The 13,527-nt window shown below is 45.2% G+C and overlaps 1 protein-coding gene across 2 annotated transcripts; it reads left to right on the top strand.

Moving 5' to 3' along the window:
* The first annotated feature begins 7,494 nt into the window (after positions 1 to 7,494).
* Positions 7,495 to 13,317, top strand: hoxb8a (homeobox B8a). 2 transcript variants are annotated; one of them, XM_023957825.2, is made up of 2 exons: positions 7,495 to 8,327; positions 12,200 to 13,317. In XM_023957825.2, the coding sequence occupies exons 1-2, from the start codon at positions 7,895 to 7,897 to the stop codon at positions 12,586 to 12,588; spliced, it is 822 nt and encodes a 273-aa protein (XP_023813593.1). In that variant the 5' UTR covers positions 7,495 to 7,894; the 3' UTR covers positions 12,589 to 13,317. The 2 variants fall into 2 exon arrangements, with proteins under 2 accessions (XP_023813593.1, XP_023813592.1); XM_023957824.2 differs by having other exon boundaries at positions 7,675 to 8,327; positions 12,197 to 13,317.
* Positions 13,318 to 13,527: the final 210 nt, after the last annotated feature.

The following is a 13,527-nucleotide window of genomic DNA, read 5'->3' as shown; positions in this document are numbered from 1 at the left end:
CCGTCGCGTTTCTTCTTTCAGTGAACTGACCCATCCGCTCTTCTTCTCGCTCATCTCCTGACCTAAAGACAAAGAACCAGAGCGGAGGTGGAAGAGTCAGTGGATAGAGGGGAGGAAGACTCGGATGAGCAGGCATGTGTTGCAAATATGTGTCTCTATACAGCTGAGAAAACCGAAGCTTGGAGGACAGAGGCGTCTGTCTGGCTGCAACTCCAAAAGACTGTCATAAACCAATAAACAACCCCCCACGAGCACGCCCACGCAGGATGAGAGGAGTCACTGGAGAAGGCCACAGTCGCTGGTTCTCCTTTAAGACTGATTTTCAGATTATTCAGAATATTGTTGATGGTGACCCGTCATCATCCTTTGATGTTCTGCTTAAGAGGCGGAGCTGACGTCAGCTTCAGGACCCCCACCCGCGCTCACACCCTTTCACTGCCAGACAAACAAGAACAATTGGGTTTCAGTTACTTAAACTTTATTATATATTCATGAACAGAATATTTGAGCAAAGCAAAAAGTAAAAGCGGGAAACATTGCTCTTAAAGGATTAATAGATAAAAATGAACATTTAAAGTAAAATTTGATGCTTGCCATTATTTTTAAATAAGGTGCTGAAAGCAAAATGGATGTGGATTTCTGATGAAGGTTTTCCTTAAACGCATTTGGAGCACAGGCTTCAGCTGGAGGAGCAACACGTGGCAACACCCCTGACTGACACCCGTCCACTCAAACTGCAGAAGACACTCCCGTTCAGTCACAACACGGTGGGATAGTTTTGTCACAACCATCAGTACAAGAAAATAAGATAAATTCCGCTTCATGAAAGAGGATTCCAAACATGCAGACAAAGAAAAGAATGTGTGAACTACGACTCTCCAAGCTCACATAACTTACATGGAGAAGCAGTGAGCGCGTGGAGAACAAATGTCATCCTTAAATAACGGAGAAAGTGAGAGTCAAAGCTGCGCCAACGTGAACTCCGCTTCTTCCATCTACATTTGACCCTTGAACTCTCTGGACTGAAACGTCCTTATATACGTCCTAGACTGAACAAAGACATTCCTTGAACAATCTGGGAGCTGAGCCGAAGATGAGAGCTGCTCTGGCTGGGGGGGGTTGCATATGAAGAAACCCCCACACTTCAGCTGCCCTGCAGACCCAGGCAGGGCAGAAGATTTGCATTCTGCCTCAGCTGTGAGCCGGAGCTGCATAGGAGGAAGAAGTGCGGGGCTTAATGATGAGCTGCTGCTGCTGCGGGAGAGCAGCTTCCTGAGCAGGTCATTCAATGGATCTGTGCATGTGTGCGTGCGTGCGTGCGTGCGTGCGTGTGCAGTCCCTTGTGGTAAAGACAGATGTAACATAACTAAAACTAGTTTAAAAAACAAAAAAAAGAGAGAAAAAACGTTTTCCTTTTCTTACGTTTTTGAGCAAAAAAGGAATCTAAAGTGAAAGATTCTTTGTCCACGGAAATGACAGTAATGAAGGAAAAGTCCACGGTTGCTGATCACTGCAGGTTTCAGGTTGTTTGGTTGCAACAACCTGAACCCCCCCCCCCCCCCCCCCCCCCATAATTTCAAACTGTTATCCATTCTTTCATAATCATGGCCAGAAAATTGGATTTTTACCATCTTTGGGTAAAATGGTGGCACAGCTTCAGTTTCAGCAGACCTTTGAAGAATCAGTGTTCTTCTCTCTCCATTAAAACAGAAGTTGTCACAGGAACAGGCAGATGGCTGGATCCAAAAGCAGCAGGCTTATTGGCTCAGCTAAAAGTCCACAAAGCTAAATCAGGGTCAGGCAGGCAGGGGTCAATAACGAGCATGAGAGCTTAAGAGAAGAGACTGGGGTTGTCAGGATCCACGTGAGATTTGGGGGAGGCAAACAGAGACAAGATAGGGTGAGGAAATCAGAAGATCAGGTCCAGATAAAACGTTCAGTAATGCAGACAGAACGGCAAAAACAATACTTCGCACTGAGTGAGGCTCAGTGCAGAGCGTAAGTGTACTGTGAGTGACTGCAAATGAAAGTCAGGTGTGTGGCATCCAGGAACTGTGTGCTGGGGTTGCTGGGAGATGTAGTGTGTTTATAACTCTGGAGACGGTTCCCGCCAATGACCAGAGGGGGAGACAGAGTTCTGACAGAAATGTGTCCTTACTTTTGCTGGACCAACTCTTTCCAAACCCAAAGTTCTCACAAGCAGCTCCACAAAGAAGAAGAAAACACTCGTAGTTTTTTATTAACGTTTATTTTAGGACAATCCTATTTTAAAAGCTGTTTGTTAAGTAAAAAAAATGACTGAAAGAACAAATGCAGGATGGTTTCGTTGACATGTTGTTAGAATTAATCAAATCTGTGATCATAATTTGAAGAAACAAACTATAGAACATGTAATAGCCTATAAATATAGAGAGAAAAGAATACAAAAAAGGTGGACTTCATTAAATGCATTGGTCACAAAAAATCCAAAAGTGTCAACATGTTCTTAAAACTGGAATTCAGCCCTTACAATAAAAGTGCACTTCATAAACTGTATTCACGTTATGTTTAAATGATTTGTTTAGAAAGGATCTGTCATAAAAAGCATCTACAAATAAAAAGTATACATATGTCACTCTTAAAACACATTCATTATTTCCTACACCCAACCTTGGGTTTATGTATTTTGGATTATTTTCTTGAACATTCCTAATTTTTATGGTTATGGTGGTAAAACCCTTTTATTTCCTGGGTTGAAGTAAACCAGAGAAAAGGTCAGTCTCTTTCAAACCTTGAAGTTGGGTTAAAAAATTAATCCAACTTGGGATATTTTTATCAATGGGGGTTGTATTCTCTCTTTTGAACATCACATGATGACGTCATCAAAAAGCTTTCTTGTAAATGGCAAGTTTGTGAGCCTGGTATGTACCCAAAAACGTCCTTTCCGGCGTTGGCCGGGACTTACGTGGGAACGGGTGACCGCTGGAGTTGTCCCCACTACGCGGCCTCGGCGGCTGTGGGATCCGGCGGGATACTGCCGCTGGAGCGAAACCCCGCCGGTCACGTTACAGTATCAGTACATAAAGCGCGCGCACTGGACGCCCACGTGCTGCGAAAAGCAGATAATCACGCTAAAGCAGCCCACTTGGGCATCTATGCTTGAAGGAAGACGTGGGCGCGCAGGCAGCGTGACATGTCGTGCATGGAACTCGGCTTTGATCATGATCGGCCTCATCCGTATTCCTCTGCGGGAGTCAGTCCCGCACATGAGAGCAGAGCCGCTGCTCTGATCACTTCACATCCGCTCCGCACTTATTAATAGCTGGAATGTGATCCGAAGGCTGTTGTGCACGTGTGTCGAGAGATGTCAAGCAGACTATCTGCTGCGCGTGCGCGTCGCTGCCGCTCCAACTGCAGCCAAAGTCATCCATGAAGAAACCACGAAGGCCTGTAGCTGTGAGGAAGAACTCTGAAAAGAAAACAGAAAAGGAAGAAATTCCTAAATGTACCACGAGGAAGGCAACAAACACACAACTGAAATAAAACAGGATGCTTCGTTCACTGCAGGTTTGGAAATGAACATAAACAGATCACATTGAAAACATGTTAAAACCACTTTCGATAAAATACTTTTTTAGTTTTTTATCTTTCAAAAAAAAAATTCATAAAAAACTGCAAGTTTTGAAGAACACAGCGTATTATAGACATTCAAAATGTTACTTTTTCTGATTCTAAATCCATGATTAAAAAAACGTTAATTTAAAGAAATACATTTTTGCATATATAAACGAAATGCTGAAAAATCCAAATGATATATACAAATACACAGTCATAAATGAATGAATGAATAAATAAATAAATAAATAAATAAATAAATAAATAAATAAATAAATAAATGTTCAACATGTATGTCCTTTGATCTCACACACGAGTATGGAATTCAAAAACTTCTCATAAACGGAATTTGATCCAAAGCCTGTATATTTACTGATTTAAATTTGAGCGTTGATGTTATTTTTTCAAGCACGCACGAGCTCTAAATAAAGAGCCAAAGAATGGCTAAAAAAATACCGTCAGAGCTGCGTTGCTGGATCTCCCGGTTAAGGTCTCTCGTGCACATGGAGGTTTCTGCCGGAAACGGCGCATTCAGAACAGGCCGACAGACTTTTTTGAATTTCTTTACTTCTATGCTTTTCAAAAAAAAAGATAGGAAGAAAAGTTGAAAACACAACATTATTTGTCCCTTTAGGCTTATAACCCGAGCTCTGACAGCCTTCCCTGCTCCTTTTTCTTCTTCCTCGCGTCAGCTGTTTTGCACACTTCCTCGACCGGTTCCACGCACGGAAACACGCAGCACGAGAGGAGCAGGATGTGCCGCGCGCATCGGGGCAGGGCGTCTCAAAAACATGCAGAGGGAGCGGGACGTGATGAGCGATGAGGACGCGTTGGAAGTATCCACAGCCGACTGTCGTAAAAACAACCGAAGAGGAAGCCGGAGAGGAAGAGGAGAGGAGGGGGGGATTCAGTGCAGCGCGGTGCAATAAAAGAATATGACGGCAATAAAAGTTTATAGCGTATAAATTTCTGAAGGTTAAGAACTAAACGGCTGTAAAGCAAACACGCCGTGAGGAATGAAAAAGTGCGGCGAGAAACGCAAGAGAGAGAAAGCAGACATGAGAGGGGCAGAGCGGAGCCCCTCTGTTCCCATCTGCCCTCAGCTCCCATCCTCTGATGGGACAGACGGGGGGGCTCCCGGGTACAGTATCTCTGTGATGTAAAAGGCTCGGGGAACTTTATGTTTGCTGGCTCAAACTCATTTATGCGTCGCTGCTTTGCAGCTGCGACTGTGTCCGTGCGCACGTGCAGCAAGATGCGTCATCTCAGGACCAACACGCCGTGGCCGGAGTCAGGCCTCCTCTTGCGGCCCAGAAGGTACGAGTGTCCAGTCAAACACAATATAAAGCTGGTTTTAAATGCCGCGCAGCCTGGAAGGGGGGGGGGGGGGGGGCGTAATAAACTCGTTGCTAGTTTTTTGTCTTTGCTTTAGCGCTTTTACTCATTTTCTCTTTTCTGGTTCCACGAAGCTAAAGGGAGGCTGCGCGGCTGTCTCTTCAGAGGGCTAATGGCAGCAACTGTGTTTTACAGTCTGTTTACTGCCAGTAATTTAGACGGCCGCGCTCACTCTCACAGTCCAGGTCTGTCGGACATAAAAACAGCGATGATGCGCGGCAGTAAAACGGCTCCATTCCCGCGATGGACTTCCCTGGCGCGCGCTCTCACAGAACCAACACATCCACGTTTACTCGGCTCCGTCACTGCTGAGCTGGCTTTGTTTTAAACAGCAGTAGAAGTGTGTGTGTGCGCGCGCGCGAGCCCGCACGTGCGGATTGGCTCTATCATTAAAGTGGCATAAAACATCTTCCTCATAATCTCTTCCCGTGGAAGCATATATTAAAATTATTTACGTTTTAAAAGTGATAATATTCACGTTTAAGCTAGAAATGTAATTATAATGTAGGCGTTTTCTAAATAAACGAAGTGTCAAAGACGCAAAAACAAACATTTTTGTTGATCAAATCTTCGTTCAGCTTCTGAAATTTAAAACACAGTTTTCGCTGCAGTTTTGTTTACTCTTTATGACCACATTTTCTGCTGAGTCTGCAAAAAACACTCGTGGTTTAAAACATCTGAATCATTTATTTGATGGTAATAAAATAAATATCAATGAAAGCCCTTTTTAAATTTCCTAAACACATGTAAATATATGGATGAATGTGTTAATATTTGTATACATATACATGCATTTATATAGGAATGAATCTATAATGAGTACAAATGAGAAAATCCTTTCGAGGCCTTCGGACCCCAAACAATGTCTCTCTTTGCTGCCCCCTCCCCTGCTGTTGCTGTACTGCTACATGCCGCATGATGGCGCTCGTGCTCCACCAGAAAACCACGTCGCGTGGAACTAGCAGACTGAGACCCTGCAATGTGGTGACCTCCTCCCTCCTTTCTATTTTTAGGTCCGTTTTTGAGGAGGTGTTTGGAAGAGATAAATCTAGATTTTAACTTTTGATCCTTTGAAAAAAAGAATTTAAATGTTTTCTGTAACAGGGGAGCCTTGTGACCCATTGGGTTGGGGGGTGGTTGATGGGTGGGGCTAACATGCAGTCGGATTATTTTGATTTTTCAAATTCAAGATACTTCCAATTCTCCAAAATACCAGATTTTCTTTGTTTTGCGTGCGTAAAAGTGTTTGTGGTCACGGGGTCCAAGTTTTCAGTGCCGCAGTTAGACTTAAACAATTGCCCTGCAGTAGACCAAATTCTCCAGGCCATAATCTGGAACGGAACGCAAGAAACACTTATGTTTGGGTAGGATATGGTCCCATCCATGTTTATTGGATGAGAAACAAAACATGTGTGTATATGTTCAAAAATGCAACAATTTATGCGTTAAAACAATAAATTATTGTTAACTGTAGTTGTTTCACTTTCCTTGTCAACGGAGTGCGCATGTGCGCGAGCCGTTAGGGTGTGTAGGAGTGCTTGAGGCCACAGTTTTGGGGCTGTTTTGGTGTCACCCCTTACAACAGCCCTGATGAAGCGCCTCTCCAGCAGAACATTATAATGAAGAGGAAGCCTGCGGGGTGGAGGCCTTCAGGGCCTCCGCGCGCCCTCGGAGCGCCTCCTCATCCCGCTCAGCCTCCCCAGCTTTCAGGACGTAAACAGGCGGACAGCACGCTTTGCAGAGCTTTGCGCTTCGACCACGCAGACGTTTACGGTCACTTTCCCGCGCCTGTTCTCCTCGCCGCCTCCTCTCACACGTTTATGGAGATCATATTTAAATAGTGTGCCATATAATCTGAGTGTTGCATGGCGGAGCTCGTTTGTTTCCTCACCAGCGGCAGTCATGAAACAGTCATGAAACGCAGAGGCTGCTTTGAAATTACATTTACAGGCGATATGTTGTTAAAGGCGACACCAATTAAAAAGCACTCTGCTCCGCCGGGGCTGCTGACATTTTGGGCCCTCGCCTCGCGTTCCACACCGTGCAGGAACTGAAGGGGGGTGGGGTGCTGGGGGCTTAAAAAGAGCCGTTAATGATGGGGATGCTGTCAGCTCCACTCCCACAGAAACTCCTTATTGCAGAGTTGACAGAGTGCATGCGCGCGCAGGTGTGTGCACTTGATCAGACGCAAAACGGTCGAATTCTCATTAACCCCCCTCCCCCCACCACCATCACCACACTCCTCTCCCACCTCTCTCTTACTGCCTTTGTGTTGTATCACGCGCGCGCACAGGGGCTGGAAAAGCCACGGCGTTTCTGCGGGTGCGCACGCCACTGAGGAAAAAACTGCATGCAAGCCTCTCAGATCCGTGTGCGCGTGCGTCCCTCCACGGGTGGAGTGTGAGGAGAACACACACACACACTGTGACTGGCAGAGAGCGAGCAAGAGAGAGAGAGGGCGCGCGCGAGAGCGAGAGAGAAAATATGAAACAACTCATTTGCAAAGGAGTAAATCACGGAAAAGCGTTTGAGAGCGCGACACTGCTCCCGCTTCCAGCACTTACACAGGAACTGTAATGCGCACGAGCCCTCCCTCCTCCTCTGCTTCATCCCCCTTCTTCTTCTTCTTCTCCGGAGCCCTCATGGAGACGCTGTGACTGTTGTTCTTGCCGCTGTGGTTTGCTCTGGCTGCTCACCGTCGCTCTTAGCAGCCGGCAGCCGCGCGCCTGTTGTGGCTGTGAGGGGAAACACCACAACGACGGTCACCGACACCGGCGGTAGACCTGCATTGCCTGCCATCCCCCCACCCGCCTTGGTCTCTGTGTGTTATTAGGTCTGCCACAAAAAAACCAACAACACACACCTGAAAGCCACTCTGACTCCGCGGACTCGAACACAACACAAGATGAGTTCGTATTTTGTAAACTCGCTCTTCTCCAAATACAAAAGTGGGGATTCGCTGCGTCCGAACTACTACGAGTGCGGGTTCGCTCAGGACCTGGCCGGCAGTCGGCCCACCGTGGTGTACGGCCCGGGCTCCGGGGCCACCTTCCAGCACGCGCCGCAGATCCAGGACTTCTACCACCACAGCGCCTCTTCGCTGCCCAGCAACCCGTACCAGCAGAGCCCCTGCGCGGTCACATGCCACGGAGAGCCTGGAAACTTTTACGGATACGACGCCCTGCAGAGGCAGACTCTTTTCGGGGCTCAGGAAGCAGATCTGGTCCAGTACAGCGACTGTAAACTGGGGGGCGCGACGGGGCTCGGCGGCGAGGACGCGGACGGAACCGATCAGAGTCCTTCGCCGACGCAGCTGTTCCCATGGATGAGGCCGCAAGGTGAGAAAACCACTGACTGTCTAGTCTTCCAACAGAGACGCCGCCGCGGCTCCCGCACAGCGATGGGAACGCTGACGGGGAAGGGAAATGTGTGTGGGGGGCATTTGTGTATAAGTTTGAAATTGCTGGGGGCGCATTCATTTAGCGGCAGGCGTGCGTTCGTGAAGTATGCGGGAGAAAATTGTCTGCAAGTTTCCGCCGCTGGAAAACCGGAAAAGAGACAGAAGAAAATCATGCCAACCAAAACAAAACAGCAAAAATGTGAAAGGAAGGGGTGAACCCCCTCCTCTTTTAGTTCAGAAAGAAAGGGGGGAGCTATGAGGGGGTGCGAAGTTAGGAGAAACTGGGAGTCTCAGACCCAGCTCTGACCCGGTTTTAAGTCTTTAACTTTTACTACAGCTTTTACGACTTTAACTGTGGTCTGAGGGAGGATGTGGAGACATGGCAGCCACTTACACACACACAACCACACACACACACGTACACAACAAACGTGTGCTTGAGAGATATGGGGGTATTTTTCTGGAGTGTCAGGGAGACGCAGAAACAGAGAAAATGGGAGATCAGTGAATGGTTTGGCTGCAGAGACGTCTGCTTTGTTTGAGGCCATAACTCTTTTACGCGTGCGTGTGTTTGAAGGAGAACAGGGTTTGCACACAGGTTCATGCGTTGAGGGGTTTCAGAGATTTGCTGTTTATTATAAACCTGAACAATAATAATTTCACAACCGTCAGCTTTGGTTTTGACCCCCACCCCCCATTCTATACACTTAATTTAAATCCCCTCCTGTTCAGTTTCCACGTGCGCGCGCGTGAATGCATGTGTTGAAGATCTGCTGATTTCCGGCTTCAGTGCAAGTTCACACACAATTCACTGCTGCAGATCTGCTTTAACGTTTACACATTTAGAGTTGGTGGAAAGAACGGTGGGTCGACGAGCGCCTCTGATGCGCGCGCAGCTTCTTCAGAGTTTCATGACCAGGAAAATATCATGTTCATCTCGAAGTTTGTACCCTCAGAAGTATATCTTTAAAAATAGTATTTATTCTCATCATAACTAATTTTCAATGTTTGTATGAAGAGCAGGATTTTCTCATATGCCCTCTTGTATTTTTCTTTTTTTTTAAACAATTCTTCTTTCTTAGAAAGTGAAAAATCGTCAGGGAGGTTTTATCTGACACAGCCTCTCGAGAGCAAATCCTAAAAGTGATAACGGAGACAACCGGACTTTAAGAGCTGGGAGGAGGAGTGGAGCTGCCGCTCATTTCCGCTGCCCTGACCTGCGTGGCTGAATGTGCTCCAGCATGCTCTGCATGCGCGCGCCAGGGACTTCTGACAAACTGCCCGGCCGTTTTTAAACATGGAGAAAGACATAATCGATGTTATGAATCAATGCTATTAGTTGGTGGTGCGTTCATTGTCCTTTGAATGCCTTCTCATGTCGAGTGGAAACAGTCTGCCCCTCCAAATATCAGCTTGTCAGCTGCTGCCGTTTATTTAGAGCCTGTCTGGGTGTCTTTTGTTGGATCCAGAGCCGAGATTAAGAGAGTTGGAAAATAATAAAATTAAAGTAAAAAGAGAAATGGAGGTACAAACAACCATTTAGTCATTATCATTGCTAAATGATCAGGCTTCTTGTCGCCTCCTTTGTTGCACATTGAGATCCAGGGTTCGGGGCTGGATCACCGGTTCTGCCTCGTGCTAACGCTAAACCCCAGTGACTTATTTGAAGGTGGAAAACCTTTTGCATTCCCCCTAATTCCTGTCTGTTGACAGCATGTATGCGGCCCCACCTTCCTCTGGTAGCTGTGGCACAAAGTAACGGCGCCGGCCTCTGGCGGACCACACACAGCCGAGACACGCAGGCCCACTCCACAAAGGCGCTGTTGTGTGTGCGTCTTCTCCTCCTTCCTCTGCGCGCTTCTACGAAATTACAAGTGACTTCCATCAGATTGGTGACTACTGTAAACGTAATGGAAGACAATCCTTTGGATTTAGCTGCTAAAGCCTTCCCATCAAAGTTCTGGAAGTGATCATGGTTGCTTCTCTGGGGGTGTAGTGTGTGCGTGGGGGTGCAGGCCAGCATTAAAGCTCCAATCTACAATCAGGCGTTTTAGTTGGTGTGGCATAAATAAAAATCTTTCTCCTAAACGCAACGCCACGCGTGCGCCTCCTTTATCAGCAGTGGTTGGGATCCAGTTTAGTGAACGGAAATTGTTTCCACGTCTCCGTTCCGCGCACCTCCACCGAAGATTTGTAAATATTTGCCGTAAATCCTGGCGCGCGGGGTCCGTTCAGTGTGGAGCCGTTCGGGCTGACGGAGAAGCAGCCGGCGGCTCTGTTGTTTGCAGACTTTAGAAAAATGTATTTGTTCAGTGATCAGAGGTAGCTCTTCAATCTCTGCTTTCATGCGCCACACATGTCCACACCTTTGTCCGCACTGGGATATTTACGAGACCTTTTTTTTACGGTTTTCCTAACAGGACGCCACTTTCACAAGGCATTTAGAGTCAGAGAAAATGTATTAATAATTTAAAAATAAAAACGATAACAAAAAATAATAAACAAACAGAAGCCATCAAAAAACTTTCCGTTTTCATAAACTCCGGGTTGTTTGTGTCTAATCGCGTAAAAGCGGACACGCGCACGGAGACAAAAGAGGAACAGGAACACCCTTTAACAACAAAATTAAACAAAAACAAAATTAACAAATATAACATAAATATTTTATCTAATTTAAAATGTAAAACGATTATGTTGCATATTTAAAAAAAATGTGTTTTTTGTTTAGCACTTTATTTATGTTGCCTTTTCGTTGCATTTACTCATATATATATATATATATATATATATATATATATATATATATATATATATATATATATATATATATATATATATATATATATATATATATATGTATATGTAGTTTCTTCTATAATTAACTATAAGTAACTTCTATAACTACAAAATTGAATCCCAAAATCTACAAAATTACATATTTAAATTCCAATTGAATTGTAAAATTTTGAAATGATTATGTTTTACAAATCGGTAAATATGATCTTTTTTTCTATTGAGATCCTGTTTTGATTTTATAAACCCCCCGTTTCTGAGTGGTTTTATTTCCTATTCAAATTTGATTGGATTTATTGATTCATTTCAAGCATTGTAGTCAAAGCAATAAAGAATTTACAAATATATATCTAACTCATTATAGAAATGATGAAATGCATAGTTTATAAAGACAGAAAATAAAACAAAACAAAAAAGTCACTTTAATCACATTTTGCTTAATTAAATACAGTGATCATTAAATACAGTGGTCAAATCTATACCTAAATGCCTTAAACTGTAACTAAACTCAGTAGTTTGTTAGAAACTGACGGCTTCTGTCTTTGAACCCTCGATCTGTTCTCTCTGCATCAGAGCAGAAGCGTTTCTTTGCTTTTATTGGGCGCGTAAAGTTCACACCTCCATGAAAACTAAACCTCTCCACTGGTTGTTCCTAAAATGTTTTCAGGAAAAATTTTAGCCTAAAACGCAAATCGATTCCTCAGTACTAAAAAAAATTTTTTGATTTCAAGTTAAAGAAGAAAACATAGAAAAACTGAGAATTAATTAAAAAAAATGTAAATCAATTATTTTGTCTTGAAAAATAGCAACCGAATACATTTGCTAATTTATTTTAATGTCTCGGTCTTTTCCAACACACACGAGCGCATACACACAATTTAAACTTTTAACCCCCCTCCCCCCTAAAAAAGCTTCTCTCTGTGTGTATACAAAGGCAATTTAAAAAATAAAATAAAACAACTAAGAGCGTGCCCCCCCCCCCCTTGTTTTCTCCAACCCTCCCTCCCTCCCCAGTAGCTGCGGGCAGGAGGCGAGGCCGGCAGACCTACAGCCGCTACCAGACGCTGGAGCTGGAGAAGGAGTTCCTCTTTAATCCCTATTTGACCCGGAAGCGCCGCATCGAGGTGTCGCACGCGCTGGCGCTCACGGAGCGGCAGGTGAAGATCTGGTTCCAGAACCGCCGGATGAAGTGGAAGAAGGAGAACAACAAGGACAAGTTCCCCAGCAGCAAAAGCGAGCAGGAGGCGGTGGAGAGGGAGAGGAGGGAGAAGGAGCTGCGGGAGAGCGGCGGAAGCAGCGGCGGGGAAGGGGGCGGGGGCGCGGGCCCGGTGCCGGTTGCGGGCACGGCGACCTCACAGGGCTCCGGGAGCGAGGACTGCTGCGACAAACCCCACAAGCAGATGTAGAGTAGGATGAGGGGGACGGAGGGCGTGGGGGGGGGGGGGGGGGGGTGAAGGTTGGACCGGACGCTGCTGTTGGATGAGGTAAGGTGTGTGTGTGTGTAGGGGGGGGGGGGGGGGTGTCTTCACCGAGACTGCACCGCTGCCTCCGCCATCCATCAGATGGATGTCCGGGGAGGCGGCGGTGACGTGGACTGCTGGGGTCAGCTCACTGTAAAAGACTGAAGCAAAATCCAACTCAAACAAATAAAGTCAGCATTAGACTACCCCCCAACGCCCAGCCCCAGCCCCACCCGGAAAAAAAAGGATTTTTTTTTTTTGTGTAACAAATATTGTGGAACATTTCTATATTGTTAGAAGTTTATCATTAACAATTTCATCTTTGGCAGCTGTATAGTTTTTAAGTTAAACTTATGATGATGGTGCACTTTTTACTGTATTTCTCTTTTCAATGTTGTTGTTGTTATGGCTTATGATTTATGATTTATAATAAAGATAATGACGTAGCAATTAATTAAATTTCCAACAACATGAAACTGCCTATTTATGCCATTTTAGTAGGTTGGGTCTCTTTTATACTCTAACTGTCAGTTTAGTTGTTCTTTTGACTTTTGTCGATGATCTTTGTTTTATGTTGTATTCCTATCTCTTAGGGTAAGAAGCATGCGCACAGAGCAGATAAAAAAAGAGAAACAACATTCATAAAAGTTCAAATAAAGAAATACATCTTAAAAAGTGTTTTTTTAAGTATTTTATTCAGCCTCTGACTCGGATTGGATCCTATCGGGCAGGAAAGTTGAGTTTTGCCTGTGCCAGCAGGACAGCGTGGGCCACATTCAGACCTCTGATTTGTACAACACAAGATGGCAGTGTGGTTTTTGAGACAGAGGAAGCATTAGCAGCTTGTTTCAGAGGAGACATGGGGGGGGGGGGGGGGGGGTCATA

This window comes from Oryzias latipes, chromosome 8 (genome assembly GCF_053564925.1).
Source record: "Oryzias latipes strain Hd-rR chromosome 8, Olatipes_Hd-rR_3.1".
Lineage (NCBI taxonomy): Eukaryota > Metazoa > Chordata > Actinopteri > Beloniformes > Adrianichthyidae > Oryzias > Oryzias latipes.
The sequence above is the reverse complement of the archived record's forward strand: the minus strand, read 5'-3'. Positions and strand labels throughout refer to the sequence as shown.

Excerpts from the sequence above, each read along its gene's own strand:
- hoxb8a (XM_023957824.2), top strand. The coding sequence starts at position 7,895 with ATGAGTTCGTATTTTGTAAACTCGCTCTTCTCCAAATACAAAAGTGGG. Across the intron at positions 8,328-12,196 it reads CCCATGGATGAGGCCGCAAG|TAGCTGCGGGCAGGAGGCGA; the intron begins GTGAGAAAACCA and ends CTCCCTCCCCAG.